At 42.7% G+C, this 19,666-nt stretch overlaps 2 protein-coding genes across 3 annotated transcripts in view; one reads left to right on the top strand and one right to left on the bottom strand.

Annotated features, from left to right (window-relative positions):
* Positions 1 to 15,811, top strand: part of LOC108650827 (receptor-type guanylate cyclase Gyc76C) — a 37,427-nt gene extending 21,616 nt beyond the window's left edge. For both annotated transcript variants that reach the window (XM_018100119.3, XM_018100120.3), the window contains 15 exons: positions 8,886 to 9,108; positions 9,472 to 9,669; positions 9,846 to 9,911; positions 10,158 to 10,370; positions 10,447 to 10,601; positions 10,667 to 10,889; positions 10,964 to 11,135; positions 11,207 to 11,367; positions 11,484 to 11,774; positions 11,836 to 12,168; positions 12,237 to 12,402; positions 12,476 to 12,785; positions 12,848 to 13,076; positions 13,144 to 13,308; positions 13,376 to 15,811. In XM_018100119.3, the coding sequence (XP_017955608.1) occupies positions 8,944 to 9,108; positions 9,472 to 9,669; positions 9,846 to 9,911; positions 10,158 to 10,370; positions 10,447 to 10,601; positions 10,667 to 10,889; positions 10,964 to 11,135; positions 11,207 to 11,367; positions 11,484 to 11,774; positions 11,836 to 12,168; positions 12,237 to 12,402; positions 12,476 to 12,785; positions 12,848 to 13,076; positions 13,144 to 13,308; positions 13,376 to 15,169 (4,641 nt within the window). In that variant the 5' untranslated portion in view covers positions 8,886 to 8,943 and the 3' untranslated portion in view covers positions 15,170 to 15,811. The remainder of the gene's footprint in view (positions 1 to 8,885; positions 9,109 to 9,471; positions 9,670 to 9,845; positions 9,912 to 10,157; positions 10,371 to 10,446; positions 10,602 to 10,666; positions 10,890 to 10,963; positions 11,136 to 11,206; positions 11,368 to 11,483; positions 11,775 to 11,835; positions 12,169 to 12,236; positions 12,403 to 12,475; positions 12,786 to 12,847; positions 13,077 to 13,143; positions 13,309 to 13,375) is intronic.
* Positions 5,843 to 7,317, bottom strand: LOC108650836 (uncharacterized). Its single transcript, XM_018100136.3, has 2 exons — positions 7,024 to 7,317; positions 5,843 to 6,938 (listed from the first exon to the last, which is right to left on the bottom strand). The coding sequence occupies exon 2, from the start codon at positions 6,896 to 6,898 to the stop codon at positions 6,101 to 6,103; it is 798 nt and encodes a 265-aa protein (XP_017955625.1). The 5' UTR covers positions 6,899 to 6,938; positions 7,024 to 7,317; the 3' UTR covers positions 5,843 to 6,100.
* Positions 15,812 to 19,666: the final 3,855 nt, after the last annotated feature.

The raw sequence follows: 19,666 nt of genomic DNA, 5'->3' as shown, positions 1-19,666 counted from the left end.
ATAAAAAAAAAAACTTACCGAACCACCCGGCGAACGGTCGCGAGAACAAGTCGGTCGAACGCTCGTCGATCGTTTGGCTGGTCGCTCTTTGCATATCGCTCTGCCTTAATCTCCAGGCCCCGATGGCTGTTTATATCACAAAAAAAAATAAAAAAATAAAAATAAAATAAAGTAAAAAAATTGTTATTTTTAGCTGAATGTATTTTTAAATGGCCTTGGGCCACTACGCAACGGAGCTCAGCTGAATGAAGATCTTGGGCCAAAAGTTGTATTTCACGAACTGTAGATCAACTCAACTTAACTAGTCGCTGCATCGGATCTCTTAACTAAAAGTTATTTTGCAAAGTGCTGCAGGGCCAGACTCAATTAAAGACAAATCACTAGTAATTCGAAAGCAGTTTAGTCGAAGACCCCAGTCCCTGAATAATAGATATTAAGCTCGAGATTAATGCGAATCGAAAGTGGTATATGATTTGGAGTGTGTGCATAGGTAAATTGAGTTAGAGTTGTGCAGAGTTTGGCAGTTGAAATATCATTTAAAAATCTTGAAAATGTATCTTGAATTTGAATAGATATCTGGGAATAAACTTAACATTTCTTAAATAGCTTCACATACAGGATATATTAATTAGAGTGACTCTTTCAATAAACATTTGCCATGCTCAAGAACTCTTCAACTTCCACTTAGATATGTCCTTTTGGATTAGATATATATATAATTCTTGTAATTGAAATTATCAATGGCAATTAGAACAACTTTAGCTGCAGCTGTTTGTGTATGTGATTTGTTTTCTCTTTCACTTGTGACTGCCATCTGAGCCAAAGCCCAATCAGGCAGTCAGCCAGTCAGCCAGAGTGAGCTCAGCCAGTCTGGCGAGCTCGTCATGCGAGAGGAGAGGCAGCCAAGGCGTCGCGTGGCTTAGCTATGCTCCTCTATTTAATGTGCCAACTGGTGGTTGCCTTGGTTACCAGTTGGGTGACTGGGTGGCTGCTGGCTGGCTGCTGGCTGGCCAGCGCTGCCCGTTGATGGGTCTTAACAAGTTCCCAGGCAGGTTGCGGCCCCTTCTGCCTGCCGCTTATCAAGCCATGTTGTCTCGCCTTTTGGTCTGGCTGCCGCACTGTCTGCCGTTGCACGCAAAGTGGTTTAACTGGTATTATGAATATTACTAATGTTCAACTATATATATGCATATACATACATATGTGTGTACATATATCGATATGCACATATGTCTTATATACCTATTAATAAACATACTAGTTTTTTGCGCTCCACTTAAAGCAGGATAGTTTATTCAAGCAGCAGAGCATAAATCATGTTCGCAAATTCTTTAAAATGGCTAAAAAGGATAAAGAGAATATGTTGCCTCTCATAATTTATAATTGCCAAGAGGAAAAAACGTACATTTTTGTGCTAATTAATTTATTCATCAAGTCAAGACACCAAACTGAATTTTTTTCTTTTCGCTCAGTGTAGCTTGAGTTTTGTTATATGTTTACTTTTATTATTATTATCATTTTGCTGTTGCCAATGTGAGTGACCTGCCAGCAGCATTCCAAAACCGAGGCACAAAATTTTCAACTTGGTTCCATGCGGCGTATACGTAATATAAATGCGAATATGTGTTACTTGGGGCGTGCGGCGCTTTGCTGAGCTCCTTTGTCGCCTTGCATTCCAGTCGAGCAAAACTAAATTAGAAAATTGCAAAATTGAAACTAAATTCTGTTTTATTATCTTGCCAAATATCTAGTTTTTATCTAGTTTTTATCTCATTTGAATTGTCAAGTGAAACTCTATTTTACGCCTTAGTTTTCTATGGCAAACATTTCGCAGGCTCTTCTTCATGCAGCTTCAATGCGAACAGGAATTTCTTTTGTCGAAGCGTTCGATAAAATACGAATTTCTGGCTGCTGTGCTGTTTGGTATGCGGTGATCTTTTGGGCCAATAGCGGAAATTGTATTTCCTATCTGTTGTGCTAGCAGCAGCGAGCACCACAAAAACCCTTTGCACTGAGAGTCCTGGCCAACATGCTGCCTGGCTGGCTGGCTGGCTCACAGCTGCCTGCCTTTTGGCGGCCGTTGCGCGCATGTGGTGCAGATTCAAGTATTTAGCCATCGCATCTATTTTTAGAAAATCCTGTGTTTTTTTTGGCAACACCAACAGCAGCAGCAGCAGCAGCTGCTGCAGCGGCCGCAGCTGAGTCCAATGTTTTTGCATGTTGCATGTTGCACAAATTCGATTTTCAAATAAATATTTGAAATGCAGCGCAGTCAGACTTTGACTGTCACTCAATTCATTCAGTCTGTCATTCAGTTCAGCGCCCTTCACTTTCACACAGGCGCCGCTGCTGCTGCTGCTGCTGGGCAGCTCGATATGGACTTCTTAACTGAATGAACCGCATGACTTGAATCACTTGAATGACTCTCTAGTTCAGCCTTAGGCAGTGGCAGCAGCAGTTGAAATGCCAAAACGTTGCAATTGTCGTCATGTAGCACCATTTAAGGCTGCAACAAGCGTCGCTCGTTGCACAGCATCATCACCATCATCATCATCATTAACTTCATCATCATCAGGCGCTGAAGTTGAAGCTGGAGTTGCTGTTGCCAGAGAGTCTTCGCTATCTTCTACATTGTTGTCACTCGTTTGAAAGTGAAATTTTTTCATTATTTTGTGTGTGTGTGTGTTTTTTTCTTTTTGGTGGCTGCGTCTCCTGTTGCCTGTTGCCACACCCACTCGCAGCGCCATCAGGCTTGACATTGTGCTGTCGGAATTTCCTTAGCTGAGCAAAGTATTTTAAGCATCTGATTGGAGTTGTGCAACTGACACAATAAAAAGAAAATTGGTTTTCCAATAAAAATACATGTAAATCCATTTAACATTTTATGTACCAAAATCTGTACAACATGCAAGTGGATATTTCCTTTTTAGCATTAGTACAGAAAACAAATTTAAATATATTTTGAAGAACAGAAAAAAATTTACCAATAATATACTAAGAGTTATAGTAAATAATCGAAAATAAATATATTATATACATATACATATCCCACTACAATACATAGATATAATTTAATTCAATCTAATTTAGTTGTTGTCTTCATTTGATTTGGCGACAATTGATTGAGTCAGGGGCCAGAGGGGGAGGCAAAAACGAAGCGAAATCTTATTACAGCTGCTGGCGCTGTTAACAGTATTCTAATCAAGTGATTGTCTGGGCAGAGAACGGGACATCGGGAGATTGGGCAAATGTGGAATGGAATTAAAGTAGCGAATGCGAATGGAAATGTAAATAGGATTGGGCATGAAATGGAGTGGGTAGCATTTGTATATGATGTGTTCGAGCTGAGGCCAATGGCCCAAGGCGGTGATTGCATCATGGCCAAGAGGACTGGTTGGGGGTCGAGTTCAGAGTCAGATTCAGGTTGCTCTAGGCTCTGTTTGGCATCATCCTTCGACGAGGGGGCGAGGAGCGAAAGGGAGTGCGACACATTCGCAACACTTGAGCAGTTCGTTTGCCTTGTAATTTGATTTGAATGTTGTCAAGCTGGTCTGCCAAGCGTTGCGGCATTCTCTTAAGTTCTGCAAGGAGCAAGTGTTTACGTTCGCTCTCGTTGTCCTGGCCATTTGATAGTTGCTCCTGGATTATGAAAAGTTCATCGCGTCAATTAAAACCATTCGAACTTTGCTCAGCTGCTCTCGTTTCAATAAACAAATGTCATCCAAATCACGCTCTGGAGTCCCATAATCCTATCAAATAATGCCGCACTTGCCACACGCCACACGCCACACTTGCCACGCACACACACACACACACATACACACACTTGGAAGCATTAACTAAATGGCCTTCGAACCCTTTACTCGTTTAGGGTCGGCGGTTGTTGGCCATTTGAGCGTCGGCATCGCCTTACGTTGACAAGGCTCAATAGCTGGCGCTGGCATTGGGGCGTGGCTGTTTGTGGTGGGCGTAAACTTGTTGATGATTGATGGCATTGAACGAGATGCCTAAAGTCCTGTCCTGTTTAACGCGCCACTGAATGGGAGCGTGCGAGGGAGAAAAACTATGGGTATGTGTGTGTGTGGGGGCGTGTAAACAACATAAAACCCAGAAAATTTTCAATCAGTGAGCATATTAAGTAATGTTTGGAATAGATAGGCACTAGGCCAATGAACTTTTATAGCATTCTCGAGGAGGAGTTGATGTAGTAAATATTATAAATTTATTACGAAATATTATATAATATTAAGAATATATTAAAAAGCTGATATGTGTGTATGTAGTCTTTATATATCGCTCTTTATATCAACGCTCGATAATCATAATTAAATAATGCATAATTATGCCTATCGATTAATGCTGCTAATCTGAAGTTCGATTTCGATATGACGAGCTCGAATGCGGAAGTTGTTTCGCTATGTTAAACTTATAAATATAAAGCTTTATCTGCCATAGGGCTTTTAAGCAAACAAATACATATATAAGGCATATGCATACACATATGAATGTATGCCTGTGTGTGTATGTGTGTATGCATATTAATGGAATGACAGACAGATCAGACTGACAACCCGGCAGTCAGTTGTATTCGTCGCCTCACGCAGGTTTTTCTATTTGTATTTGCATGTACATTTGCTCGTGCATGTGTTGCCGTGAGTGTGTGTGTAAGTGTGTGAGAGCGAACTCCCTCCCTCCCTCTCTCGCAACCTCCTTCCCGCCAGTTCTCCTTTGACTGGCTGTCTGTTCGTGAGGTTTGTCATGTTTGTTTGTAAAAATATGTAATGTCGTGTTAGTTTATCCAATGGCGTGCCGTCGTGTCTATTTTTAGTGTACAAGCTTTATTTTTAGACTGCCAGCAGCAACAACTTTAACTTTAACTACACTAAAGTACAAGCACTACAGCAGCAACAACAATAACCATATGAAATGAGCGACTTATTGCATTTGCAACTTGTTGCGCTGCGAGAGCGCCAAAGAAAGAGCACCATAACATCGAGCGTAACTGTGTGAGTGTGACTGTATGTGTGTGTGTATGTGTGTGAAAGAGTGCGGCAGAGGGAGAGCTGCATTGGGAGAGCGGTCGCTGCACGTTGCGACTACGTGATGTTATTGTTGGCGTGGTTACACAACTTCCAGTTGCCTGCTCTCGATGGTCTGCTGGTTTGGTCTGTTCGTTTTTACTCTCTTGTCTGTCTCGCGCTCTCTCTCTCTCTCTCTCTGTGTGCATTTGCATTTGAATTTGTATTTGTTTTTGCATTTGTATTTGTTTTTGTATTTGATTTCGTTAAACGTTTTATCACGTCGTTGCCGTTGTCGCAGCCGCAGCCGCCGTCGCCGTCGCCGTCGTTACGTTTAAAGTTTACTTTTAGTTGCTTCGTTTCTTTTGATTCTTGTTTTGCTCGATTTGTTTTTCTCATATTTTCTTTGAAATGTGAATTCTATTTTTAGCCCATTGGTCTTTTATTCGCCTCTCAGTCTTGGCGCACATTCCGCTCTCTGTTTACAATAAAAATATTTAAATTGTTGTCACGTACCAAGTTCTTAATAGGTTACGTTATGTGTTTATTTAACTCATTTTGATTAGCAGACGAGCAAAAGCACAACAAAAGACACGCTTAGTAAATATGCCTGCTCGGCTCGTTATTGCTGTTCTTGTTGGAGGATAGGCAACAAGCAAAGCTCCGTTAGAAAATCTAGGTTTTCCTGCAAATAATTTAAGCACAATATGCAGGAAGCTCTTAAGAACTATATGTATCTTTTCAGATAATATGGAATTCCAATAGATCTAGTTTTTTTCATTTACACACATGCTAAACACGTTTTTTTTTTTTTTTTTTTGGTGTCTTGTTTTTTGTGAGGTTAGTGTATAAGATTTATTTCTTCAAGTTTTGGAATTTAGTTGTTTTTGATTAATTTTTTTCGAGCCTTAAAAGTTCAACTTTTTCTCTTGAATACCCAATGATTTCAGGAAACTAGGCAAACTCTTCAGTCATGATGCAGGTGAATTGGATATATAACCATGCTAATATCATATGTGTGTATATATAAATGAATTTAGAAATATATGTATATATACATGATACATATGATTCTGCCCGGTTTAGTGTGACTTGGTCGGTTTTTTAATCTCATTCGCAATCTTCTTGATGGCAGGTGGTATGCGCTTAGCCACGCCCGGTTGTGAGCTCAGGAACGAGATCTCGAAGAGGGCGGGCCGGCTGGAGTAGACATTGTGCAGCATACTAATGAACCAGAATAGTAGATCGTCCATATTTTGTATGGTACATTGGGCGAACACAGCGCCAGCATCGCGGCCATGCTGATGAGAATCGAATAGAGCGACTATTGAGGCGCGAAAATCAAAGGTCATCATCACCGTGCGACTATCCGCGATGATAGCGGCAAACAGATTGCTGGGCATCTCTCGGCCACTAGAGCCGCCCGCCTGCTGGAATACCTGCAATGTGATCTGAAAGATTCGAGAGAGCTGCATGGCAACGTTGCGATTATACATGGGATTGGTAGGATCGGCCTCCATATGCGTGTAGAACCACTCCTCCAGCCGGAAGTTCATCTTTTGCTGTGAACGTATCGCCGATATTGCGTCTGGTATATTAAGATTCATATTGCGCGATAACGGCGTATGGGCTGTTATAACATTGTGATAGACACTGTTGCCATCGTTCATTGCATTCCCGAATAGCTCCCAGCCCCGAGGTGGCAATTCGCCCACACGATGATAGAACCTCTCCGCCTTGGCCACCTTATCCGCCAGGATCAGCGATATCAGAGTGCACGAATTGGTGCCACTCTGTTGAAACTCTCCGAATCGGGACTGACAAAAGTCGCGCGGAAACCACCAGATGTTCAGGTTATCGATCTGCTCATGTATGGCCATTCTGAAGTGGGTTTGGTGCGCTCGAAAAGATTGCTAAAATCTGGGCCATGAATGAAACGAAAGATGGGAGTATGAGAGATGATCGCCAATCTAAAGATGGATCATGGAGGCAGCATTATTATTACCGTGCGCGCTGGGCCCAAACTTTCGTACGGGTGTAGTCACATAATTCATATATAAGAGGTCACCTTCTTAACACTGCACTACAAGAGCGAGCTTCCTAGTTTGTTGGTTTGCTTAGCTAAACATTGAATTTTGGGTGTCTTTTTGCCGGAGGAGTGTCGAAACGGAAACGAAAAATTTTGAAGGCAAAACAACAAAATAAAAGAATTTCTAACAAACAAAAAACATGATGTGTGCGACTGGACAGTAAACTGAATGAGAAACTGAGTACAAAAAAAAAAAGAATCAATCTGACTTTCGAAATGTAATTTGGAACGAAAAATTGACTGATTTAGTGTCGAGATGTGAGAAACTAAAGCAAACTCTCTCTGAATACCCTATTTTGCAGATAATCATAGAATAAAGGTTACTTTTATGCCCTCAGCCCATTGACAATGCTTTAGCACGATGGCTTTTGGAATCAGTTTTTGTTATCTTTCAATCTCATTTCAAACTGCGTTTCCCAGAAATCCAATTATCCAGTGCAGTCCTACCTACATAGAAACAACTATGCTACATATAATTAAATGAGTGCAAAAAAACATGATTGCGATTCCTGAAATGAGTCTGAAACGATTTTATTCAAAAGTAAGTTTACATGAAAAGAGGGGAGAAGCGAAATGAGGAAAATAAACAATTAAATTGAATTTGACTGATAAATATAACGGACAAATTTAGTTAGTATGACTACATAATGTGGGAGAAAAGAACTGCAGGTGATTGCTTAACATATTCAATGCATTTAACACATGCGAAAGGGCGACTGTTGACAGAGTCCGAATGAAACATAATGTCACTGTCAATATTATATAATGAGAAAATCGGCTCATGCATAATTAATGCAATGCAATAGCAAACAATGCACGAGAAAGTGACGCGTGCCTCTGTTGGCACAGGGTGGACAGGGGGAGGCGGAGAAGTGGAAGCTGGAAACAGGAAACAGAACATCGTCCTTCTTATATATCGAATGCAAAGTAGCTCCAGGCATATACGAATCTGCTTATGCTGATGAACACGCACGCATACAAACGTGCTTCTACGATAAGCGCAGAAAGATGCATAAACTGATTCAAAGCAAAACAAGAGGATGAAGAAGAAGAGAGAGCGAAAAATAAAACAAAGTAGGAATGCTGGCAATGAAACAAAAGTGAAATTTAACTTGACATTCCATGTATCTTACTCGCACTCTGAGTGGGTGCGTGTGTGTGTGTCTATGTGTGTGTGTGTGTGTGTAACTTTTGACATTTGACAGTCAACTAGCTGGACTAAGTAGCCCGGATATTGCACTCTCTGCCGTACTGCCGGCAATCCAATAGAATTTCGTTACTTTTCACTTTTTACACCACTGCTTGGGGCAGTGAAAGAAGATGACACCAAGGGGGGCGAGAGAGGGACAGACAGAGATAGAGTGTGTCTGTTTGACTTTAACAAACATGAATGGATACCCTGTAGCAATTTATATACATATATTCTTAGATGTTCATAATGGAACATCAATCTATTTTATTCAACAGCAAAAAAAAGAGGAAAAATCAAATTATGAAGCTAGCTGTTTGCTTGACTTTTTTATGATTAGCACAGCTTGATCTTGACTCCTGCTGCGAGTTGAACTTGGTCAATAATGTTTATAATAAGTCCAAGTCTCCAGAATCCTTTATTAGTATTACTTTACTTACATTAGCATTACTATTCCATTATAAACTATCAACTATTCCTTAACATACTCAAGTGGACTACCCAACTTTCCCTTTCATATTCTACTCGTTTTAGCATATTGACCTAATGTCATTTCTTTTCTTTTTGTTTTCCTTTGGTATATTTGCAGCGTGTAAATCTGTTAGCACCCATAGGCGTCGCGCTGAACGGCCCCGGCCTAAGGGGCCATGACGCGTTGGCCCTTCAATTTACTACTATTGCTCTCGGTGGCAGTACGCGACTGTAGCAATCATACCATCCTCACTGTTGGCTATCTGACGGCTCTCACTGGCGAGCTCAAGGACCGCCAGGGCTTGGCCATATCCGGTGCACTGACAATGGCACTGGATGAGGTAAGTTACACACACAAACACAAACACACACACACATACATATAAATATCATAAGCAGATATAATCCAAGGCCAGACAAGAATTGTAAAAGTAACTGGGCAATCAGTAGCTACAGCACGGATTATTCGTAATACTTAACATGGTTTTATTTCTGGTTGCATTTAAAAGTAGCTAACTGTTTAGCAATGCTCTTCTAGTTGATTCTCAAAAGAATACAGATTTGATTTTGGATAGTAATTAATAAATATCTAATTTATATCAAATTTAAATGTAGTCTATAAATAATATTAAGGTTGTGCTGTTAACACACTGTTAATTATTATGTTTAGGTACTGAATTCTTCTTTTCTGTTTACTTTTCTAGATCAACAGAGATCCAAATTTGCTGCCAAATGTTACGTTAGCGCTGCGCTGGAATGATACCAAGGGTGATACGGTGCTGGCAACGAAGGCCATCACCGAGATGATATGCGATGGCATTGCGACCATATTCGGGCCGGAGGGTCCGTGCTATGTGGAAGCAATTGTCTCGCAGAGTCGCAACATTCCAATGATATCCTATGTATGTTCTTATATAGAGTATATATGTTTAGCTTGCGTCTTGTGCCAGTTGTGGGCATGTCGAAACACGCTCGCTGTCAGTTTGTTGTATCAAATTAAATGCATTTCTTTTACTCTTCCTCTAACTCTCTTGCAACCGTCGTCTGTTCCCGTCCGCCCCACGAACATTTCTAATAGAAATGCGCAGAGAACCGTGCATCCTCGATACCAACATTTGCACGCACCGAACCGCCCGATACGCAGGTGAGTGTGAACGGGGATTGGGATGGGAGATGGGAGGTGTCAGTGGCCCAGATGGCACGTGTGTCGCCCACCTGCAACAGGTGTTGAAGCCCTTGGCATGCTGCCACTGAGTTGTATAAAATATATTGCCTTGGCCTTGACAGCTCACAAATCACACATCAATTGCATTGTGGGTGGCTTCTGAAGGCAATGCCGGGCCACGTTCCTAAAAGTAATCCAATAACATTGTTGTCATTCGTGTTACAGGTCGTTAAGTCGGTAATTGCATTGCTGCGCTATTATGCCTGGAACAAGTTCTCCATACTGTACGAGGAGGTGTGGGGCACCGTCGCTGATCTCCTGAAGGATCAGGCCTCCAAGAGGAACATGACCATCAATCACAAGCAATCGTTCATCGACGATCGCGCCAAATGCTGTGAGCAGATGCTTTCCTGTTGCCGCTCGGGCTATTGGTATCAGGTAGGTGTTGCTTAAAGGCTACATATACATATAGTTGAACAGATATTAATATGTGTATATTTCTATCGTTTTCAAGGTCGTGCAAAATACGATGAATCGCACGCGCATCTATGTGTTTCTCGGCTCGGCGAATAGTTTGATTGATTTCATGAGCTCGATGGATACGGCGGGGCTGTTTGCACGTGGCGAGTATATGGTTATCTTTGTGGACATGATGGTCTACTCGGAGCGGTTAGTAAAGACTATATCCATATATCTGTATACTTGATTTTAAAGTCGAATTGTTCCATTTACAGTGAGGCACAAAAGTATTTGCGCAAGGTGGATCAAATCAATCGCATGACCAACTGCAAGAGCACCGAGAACTTCAATCAGCTGGCGCGCAGCTTGCTCGTCGTGGCCTCCACGCCACCCACGAAGGGCTATGAGAAATTTACGGAGCAGGTGCGCAATTACAGCTCGATGCCGCCCTTTAATTTTACGGTGCCGCAGCTCTTCTCGCAAAGCAAGTTTAGCAAGGTAAGGGAAAAGTCAGAGAGAGAAAGAGAGAGAGAGAGAGAGAAACTGGATCTATAAAATCTATTCAATTGCAGTTCATATCGATCTATGCGGCCTATCTGTATGATTCGGTTAAGCTCTATGCCTGGGCTCTGGACAAAATGCTGCGCATGGAGGAGCGCGTGCTCACCGATGAGGTCATCTCTGAGGTGGCCAGCAATGGAACGCGTGTCATCGATACCATCATCAAAAATCGTACTTATATGAGTGAGTGTTCCACTGACTAAGGCTATCGAATATTAGAGATCTGATCATTGGCATTCTTCTGCCCCAAATAGGTGTCACCGGCTCAACGATCAAAATCGATCAGTATGGCGACTCGGAGGGCAATTTCTCGGTGCTGGCGTACAAGCCCCACAAATGGAACATATCGGAGAACATACGCTGCAATTACCATATGGTGCCGGTGGCGTATTTCCATCAAGGCGAAGAACTTCCAGTGAGTGAGTCGTCTTCTCTTTTTTAGTTTGCATTACTTTGAGTTTGCTCTAAAAGCCCGCATCTAAGCGAGAGTCTCACTGAACTGACCCACTCTCGATTGATCGCTGATTGCAGGAATATAAACTGATAAACGGTTCCATCGATTGGCCATCGGGCGGCGAAAAGCCCACCGATGAGCCGATGTGCGGCTTTGCCAATGAGCTGTGCAAGAAGGACGACACCCACTACACGTCCACTGTGGCGGCGGTGGTGCTGGGCGTTCTGCTGTTTTGCTCCGGTGTGGTTACCATGAGCATCTATCGCAAGTGGAAGATTGAGCTGGAAATCGAGGGTCTGCTCTGGAAGATAGACATATGCGAGATCAAGGACTATTCGGGCAATGAGATCGTCTCATCGCCCAGCAAGGTAAGCGAGCGGACCATTGACTGATGGAATAGATTGTACTAAAACGATGTTTCCTCTGCAGGTCAGTTTGATGAGCGCTCAGAGCTTTGGCTCCCGTTGGTCCCATCAGTTTGTTACCTCGACGGCGCGTCTGCGCGGCGCCGTTGTGCGCATCAAGGAGCTAAAGTTTCCGCGCAAGCGCGACATCTCACGCGAGATCATGAAGGAGATGCGTCTGCTGCGTGAGCTGCGCCACGATAATATCAATAGTTTCATCGGCGCCTGTGTGGAGCCCACACGAATTTTGCTAGTCACGGATTACTGCGCCAAGGGCAGCCTGTACGACATCATTGAGAACGAGGACATCAAGCTGGATGATCTATTCATAGCCTCGCTCATCAATGACCTTATCAAGGTGGGAGCTACATACATATATAATATGATCGAGCTCTTGAGTTAAGCATCTGTTCCATATCCTTGCAGGGCATGCTGTATATACACAGTTCACAGCTAATCTATCATGGCAATCTCAAATCCTCGAATTGTGTCGTCACCTCGCGCTGGATGCTGCAGGTCACGGACTTTGGACTGCATGAGCTGCGCCAATGCGCCGAGAGCGAGTCCATTGGCGAGCATCAGCATTACAGAAGTAGGTCTTAAATCCTATGATATATGTATATGCTAAATGATATGTCTATTCGAATTTCTCTCCTCCCGTGCAGATCAACTCTGGCGCGCCCCGGAGCTGTTGCGCAATCATCATTTGCACGGCAGCCAGAAGGGCGATGTTTACGCGTTTGCCATCATAATGTACGAAATATTTAGTCGTAAGGGTCCATTTGGACAAACCAACTTTGAACCAAAGCAAATTGTGGACTTAGTTAAGCAGCAGCCACTCAAAGGCTCAGAGCCATTTCGTCCCGAAGTCGAGTCCATTATAGAGGCAGAGTCCTGTCCGGATTATGTGCTGGCCTGCATTAAGGACTGCTGGGCCGAGAATCCCGACGACCGACCCGAGTTCAGTGCCATACGGTGAGTAAACTGAACATAGTTATGATTCATTCATAATAATTTAACGTATTTACCGTTTCCAGCAATCGGTTGAAGAAGATGCGAGGTGGAAAAACCAAAAACATCATGGATCAAATGATGGAAATGATGGAGAAGTATGCCAACAACTTGGAGGAAATTGTTACGGAGCGCACGCGTTTGCTGTGCGAGGAGAAAATGAAGACGGAGGATCTGCTGCATCGCATGCTGCCGCAATCGGTGGCCGAGAAACTGACCATGGGTCAGGGCGTAGAGCCGGTTTCCTACGATCAGGTAGGCCCCACTTCAAATGCTATTCCATTGGATGCCAATCATAGTGAATCATTTATCTCTTCACCAGGTCACCATCTACTTCAGCGACATTGTGGGCTTCACAGCTCTCAGCGCGGAGAGTACACCGTTGCAGGTGGTAAACTTTTTGAATGATCTCTACACGGTGTTCGATCGCATCATACGCGGCTATGATGTCTACAAGGTGGAGACCATAGGCGATGCCTACATGGTGGTAAGTGGGCTCTGTCTAGCTCTATTGCCGAATTGGTATAGAAACTAATTGTGTCTGTTCTTTGCAGGTCTCTGGTCTGCCCATTAAGAACGGGGATCGGCACGCGGGTGAAATTGCGTCCATGGCGCTGGAGTTGCTGCATGCAGTCAAACAGCATCGCATTGCCCACAGACCCAACGAGACGCTGAAGCTGCGCATCGGCATGCACACGGGTCCGGTGGTGGCTGGCGTCGTGGGTCTCACCATGCCCAGATATTGTCTCTTCGGGGACACTGTGAACACGGCCTCGCGCATGGAGAGCAACGGCGAGGCGCTTAAGATACACATATCCAATAAGTGTAAGCTGGCACTGGACAAACTGGGTGGCGGCTACATAACCGAGAAGCGAGGGCTAGTCAGCATGAAGGGCAAGGGCGAGGTGGTCACCTGGTGGCTGGTGGGCGCCAACGAGAAGGCCATACAGAAGAAGGTGGTGGATATGACGGATATGCCGCCGCCGCTGTTCAGCCGGCCCAGGAAGAGTCCCAAGCTGAATCCGGACTCCAGGCAGCCCAGTTTGCTGGCCATGCACAATTGTGGCACTGGATCGCGGCGACAGAGCAGCGTGCCACGTCCAACGGATGTGGAGTCCACCTACAGTCTGCAGGGCTCTGTCTATCAGGTGGCGCGTGAGTCACCGCGTCTGGCATCGAAGAGGGATCGAGAGCGGGAACGAGAACGGGAGCGGGAACGGGAACGTGAACGGGAACGGGAACGACCCGTGAATGGACTGGGCGGCCATTTTGTTGGCGGCGCGCTGCTGGAGTCCGCGCAGGCCTCGCTCAGCACGCTGAATCATTCCGATACAAATGAAACGAACTGTGATACTAACGAAGCCGCCATGCTCGATGGCGAACTGGAGTCGAACGGCGGCATCAGTGCCGCTGGCCTAGTGCGCCAGCCAAATGCGCTGCACAAGCCGTTGGCCATGGTGCGGCCACATCGCATCATCAATGCATTGCCCGAGGATCAGGCGCTGCCAGCAGCTGTGGCGCATCACAATATTGCGGAGCTGCTGCTGCGGGAGTCACGCTCGCTGGATCCCATGCCGATGCAGCTGCCGCGCAAGCGACACGAACGCGGCAAGCTGCCGCCCTCGAAGCTGTCCAAGAACAACTCACGCTCCCTGGACACGGGCGTCTCGCTGATCAGCGGCAATCCCAATGGCGATGCGGCGGTCGAGGATGAAACGGATGATAATATGTCGGCCAATCCGGTGGACGCCAATGATAGCTACGACGATGAGCGGGGCCTGCTCATGCGTCACGACAACGGGCAGCTGCCCATGCTGCGCTACTCGAGCAGCTTTGCCAACGCCCAGCCCAGCATTGTGCCCGCCGGCGAGAGCAGCAGGCGGCGCAGCAGCAACGTCTCCGCCAGCAGCTGCGCCAAGCATCTGAACAACAACTGCAACGGTGGCATGAGCATCGAGGAGGACATGCAGTCGCCGCTGCTGCAGCGACAGGCTTCCCTAACCGCGCCGCCCGAGGAGCTGATGGCGACCTCCAAGCGCTGGCGGTCGCTGGAGCACATGGAGCCCGGCGTGCCGGGACATGGCAACAGTGTCAGCTATGCCGCTGACATTGATGGACGCCAAGACCAAGCGGGCGGCGATGGTAGCCTGGCATTGCTGCCAGGCAGCAATCAGCGTGGCACACGCGGCGGTGGCAGCAGCAAAGTCAGCAACTGGGTGGTCAACCTGTTCAAGGGCAACGGCATGCGCAGTGGCGACTCCACGTTGCGACGCGTAGGCATCCTGCCCAGCAGTGTGCAGGGCGTGACTGCCACCTCGACGGCTCGGGATCGTGAGAGTATTGTATAATTGGGATGAGCGTTCAAAGGTCGTATATAATTTTGGGAGGGGCGGGGGAGAAAGTTACTCAGGAACAGTGCGAGCAGGAAACGAATGTCTAAGGTTTAAATTACACACACACATACACATATACACTCAACAACACACACACACACACATCATTTAAAGAATACTATTTTGGCTTATACTATATATGTTGTATGTTGTTTATTGTCGTTTTGTGTGTTTGTGCTTGTGTTAAACGAAACTCTATGCATGTTACATGGCACATATACACACAGATATATGTACTATATATGTGTGTGTGTATGTCTGTTGAGAAACATTTACTAAATGCATATACATATTAGATTAGCCATTAAACATCAAATATATAAATTAAAAATTAAAAAAAAAAAAAAGAGAACCGTCTAGTCACAAGGTCTTCAGACTAGTTATTGATTTATAATAATAATAATGATAATACTAATATAAATAATACTATATGCATACCTTCAAGAGCGCGCGAATTCATCCCACACACACACACACACACACATGCAAACAATATGAAACTTGTAACTTCTCCAATGCGCAGCTAAATAAAAGAGAAACTAAAAACATTTTAAGCATAACATGAAATTAGTTTATTTAATTTGCACAACAAATGAATGATAATATACATATATAAAAAAAAAACCTAAAAAAATAATATGATTGAAAATGTGTTTTTTCTAGTATATAAACTAAGTGCGTGTGATTGTATGTAATGTTTAAGCCTAAACTATATGAAATATTTAAAATATATAAATAAACATATGTATGTGTGTGTATAAATAAATACATATGCATATTTATTTATTTATACATGTTTCTATACATATGCTGTTATATATGTGTCTATATATTTATATATGTATATGTATATGTATATATATACGTATGTATTTGCATAATTTTATTAGCTATTTTAATTGATAATAATAATAAACGAAAAGAAGAAAAAATGTGAGCAGAATTGCAGTCCGCAGTGAGCTGTTTTTTAGCTGTATCTATGTATATTTTTAAAAAATATAAAATTTGTTAAATTTGCCATATATAAATATAAACAAAACAAAACAAGAAAACGTGTTTCTTTATTTGAAATATTAACAAAAATGAAATGCGTCTGAGATCAGCTTTCATATCTATTATAAATAACAATTATAATTAATAATAAATATTGTTTTTGATTCTGCTTAAAACGATCAATAAGAGCTTCTCTTAGAATACTGTTTCTTTTGAAACACAAATCTCCAGCTATAATGCATTCAATAACCTTCAGAAGTTGCGCAAAATCAATATACTCTTTTCGTGTATGAGAATAAAAAAGCATCAAAAATCTGGCATACTTTTCTACATTTTTATTTAGCAAACAATGTATAAAATGAGAAAAAATCCTCTAAATCAGTTAGGTTTGTCTTCTATGGTAGTTATTGCGAATATTGATAAGCGATGTCCTCGGAAATTTTGAATGGTAATCAGAAGCCGAAAACAGTCTCGGGGCTATTGACCAAGATCGAGAGAACTGATAGCAGGTCACTCGCTTGGCCAACAGCCCAGAGACATGGAGCTAATAGTCCAGCTCATCAGCCACTGGCCATGTATCCAAAGGTTCCATTGCTGTACTCCGCCATCGAATTGGAAAACTGGTTCAAGGGAACAGTTTCGGAGACTGGACGTAACAAAGGAAATTTTTTTAATATACTGTATAACTGCAAAGGCCTGGGTAAATTGACCGATGACAGATTTACGTCTGCTACTGTGCGCAAGCCTAAAATGAAGAAAGTATCAAGTGAAGCCAGCAGCCACGCCGTTCTGTATGGTCCAGCAGCCCATTCAAAAAAGTTTCCATACAAGGTACCACCTAATTTGCAGAGAAAGCCAAACAATGTGCCTAAATTGAATATCGTTCAGTATTACAAAACTCCAGTTCAACCTAAGAGATATGAAACTAAAAATAACGCAATTTCATTGTCCTCCATCGAGTGGTTGACAAAATCCATTGATCTCATGTTTAAAAGTCTGGAACCAAAGAATGCGCATGGGATCAGAGCTCATCCATTGAAGAAACATAGTATGAAAAAGAATTTAATAGATCGTAATGCAAATTTATTAGAAATACAAAAGAACAAGAAAATAAATGTCTTAGAAGGAAATATTGTTGCAGCGAGAAAGAGAAAAGGAAAGAGACAAAATAAGGATGACATAAAAGAGGTTATTGGTGGAAACAACCAAATTCCGGAGACACAAGTAGTGAATATATATTCTGTACCTGAAAGAAGGATAAGATCTGATATGGTACGGGGCATTGGCGTAGGGGAAAAAATACCTCAAGCAAAGAAACGGAAAAAAGGGATTGGTGATGCAAATATTCTGAATATATATCATACATATAATCAACTTAAGAGAGATATCAAGAAAAAGAAATTGCATTTAAATCGAAAAATTCCTGAAACAAAAGAACCGATAAAGAGTCTACCATATAGGGAGCTGTATAATGTACCTAAGAAAAGGGAAAGCGGCCAGATAGTACAGGGAATAGTTCTGAAGAAACGTCCGGAAACAAATGAATTGAAAAAGCTGAAGGCTGAAGTAAAGGATATTAAAGTAAAGAAAAAAGTTCTGGAAACAAAAAAAGCTAAAAAGAAAAAAGCTGGGAATCTAAATTTGAAGATTCAAAAGAAGAGGGATAATAAAAAAGAGGGTATTGATTTAAAGGTGCACAGAAACGAAGGCAAACGACAAATTAGTGATGTAAAACACAAGAAGATCCATAATTTACCTAAGAAAAAGAAAAGGGATATTAGTAAAAAGAGGATTGATTTAAAGACACACCGAAAAGATGAGAAACAAAAAATTCCAAATGCAAAAGTTAAGAAAATCCATCACTTACCTAAGGACCCGAAAACGGATACCAAAATAGCCTGCATTGAGGATACCACAGTACTTCCGCAAAGAAAGAGTGTGAATCAGAAATTTATGAATGTAAAGTTTAGGAAGAGTCTTGATAGACCTAAGAAAATGCAAAAGACTACGTCAAACAATAATGTGGTAGTGGTTGATGTCGGTAGTACGCTGGACACAATAGACTGGGATCACTCCATCTATCAGTCTGATGCATTTTTCAAGAACAGTGATCGTCCTTTTAAGAAATATAGACCTAGTAGCAAGCAACAGACTCTGGAAAACAGGAGAAAAAGAGAGCAGAAAAGAGACTGGCAGAAGATGTTCAGCAATGACAGTCTTGATATCCTAGAAGATTATGAGCGAGCGAACGAATATATGCTAAGAAAGCAAACATATAACAAAAAGAGTTTCACTAGAAAAGTACCATCTGGGGAACATTCACCGATGTTTAGTGAAGACTTATCGAGGGACACAAATGTAGCAACGGATCAGACATCAAATGTCACAATGAGTGAAACATCTTCACAAAAGAAAAAAAAGTTGAAAATTAGCAATGGAGGATTACGTGTTGTCGAAAATACAAAAGTTGTAAATGTTATTGGAGCTGGAGAACAAATTGATAGGGAAGATAGTTTTTTCAATAATTTGAGATCTAATCTAAATAAATATAGGGAACTCGGCTATTTGAATGCGTTCGCCAAAAAAAAAAGGGCCACAGTGAATACTTCACTAACTTCGTTGTCAAACAACAAATTAATGAGAATTAGTTCAAAAACTAGTAAACTAAAAATAAATGAAAGCAAAACAAGCGTTCCTGATCTGAGACAATCCAGCACACACACGATCGGCGCTCATATGAAGAACTGGTGGTTACATGCAGGCACCGACGGTTACACACCGACCATCAGTAATACTAATTCGAAAGGAGAAAAAGGATCGTCGATCTCTTATTCAGTTGAGCGCACACACAACTTTGGCAAAGACTTAGGTATTCCAGCCTTACCCAAAATAGGAGTAACTATTAAACGTCGTGATGATCATGATCCTGACAATCACTCGCGATTAAAATCCGTGCAAAGACTCAACGCACTTCAACGAGAATTTGAGTCCCAGCCACCGGTGATCAAATTTGTAAAGTCCCTCTCAGCAACAGAAAACGGCTCAACCTTGGAAGATATAAAGCAAAAGGCTAGTAACGAATCATATGAGTCTGTTTACTCTGACTTTACAGCACAAAGAGTAACAGTTGAGGACGTTGCATCGTTTCTCTACTACCCATATGATGTGATATACCAAAAAGATCAAGAGACACCGTCAGAGGTGAAGCCGGTCCCTAAACTTAAAGCTGCCGTCAAACGAAGAAAGGTGAAGAAAGTGCCTTCAGATGCGAAAGATCATCAGATCAAATCCTGTTGTTGCATTTGCAATAGATTATATCGAAACAGAGGATATGATCCATTCATAGCCAAGCTGAAGCGCCAAATGAAACGTCAACAGCTAAAGATCTACCTGAGAAACATGCAACGGCTTAAGCCAGCTGATGAGGCCCCACATGAATCCAAGCTGAAATTTCAATGC

The sequence above is a fragment of the Drosophila navojoa genome, chromosome 4 (assembly GCF_054131105.1).
Source record: "Drosophila navojoa isolate 15081-1374.11 chromosome 4, UAZ_NAV_1.0, whole genome shotgun sequence".
Classification (NCBI taxonomy): Eukaryota; Metazoa; Arthropoda; class Insecta; order Diptera; family Drosophilidae; genus Drosophila; species Drosophila navojoa.
Note: the sequence above shows the minus strand (reverse complement) of the source record. Positions and strands in the feature narration are given on the sequence as shown.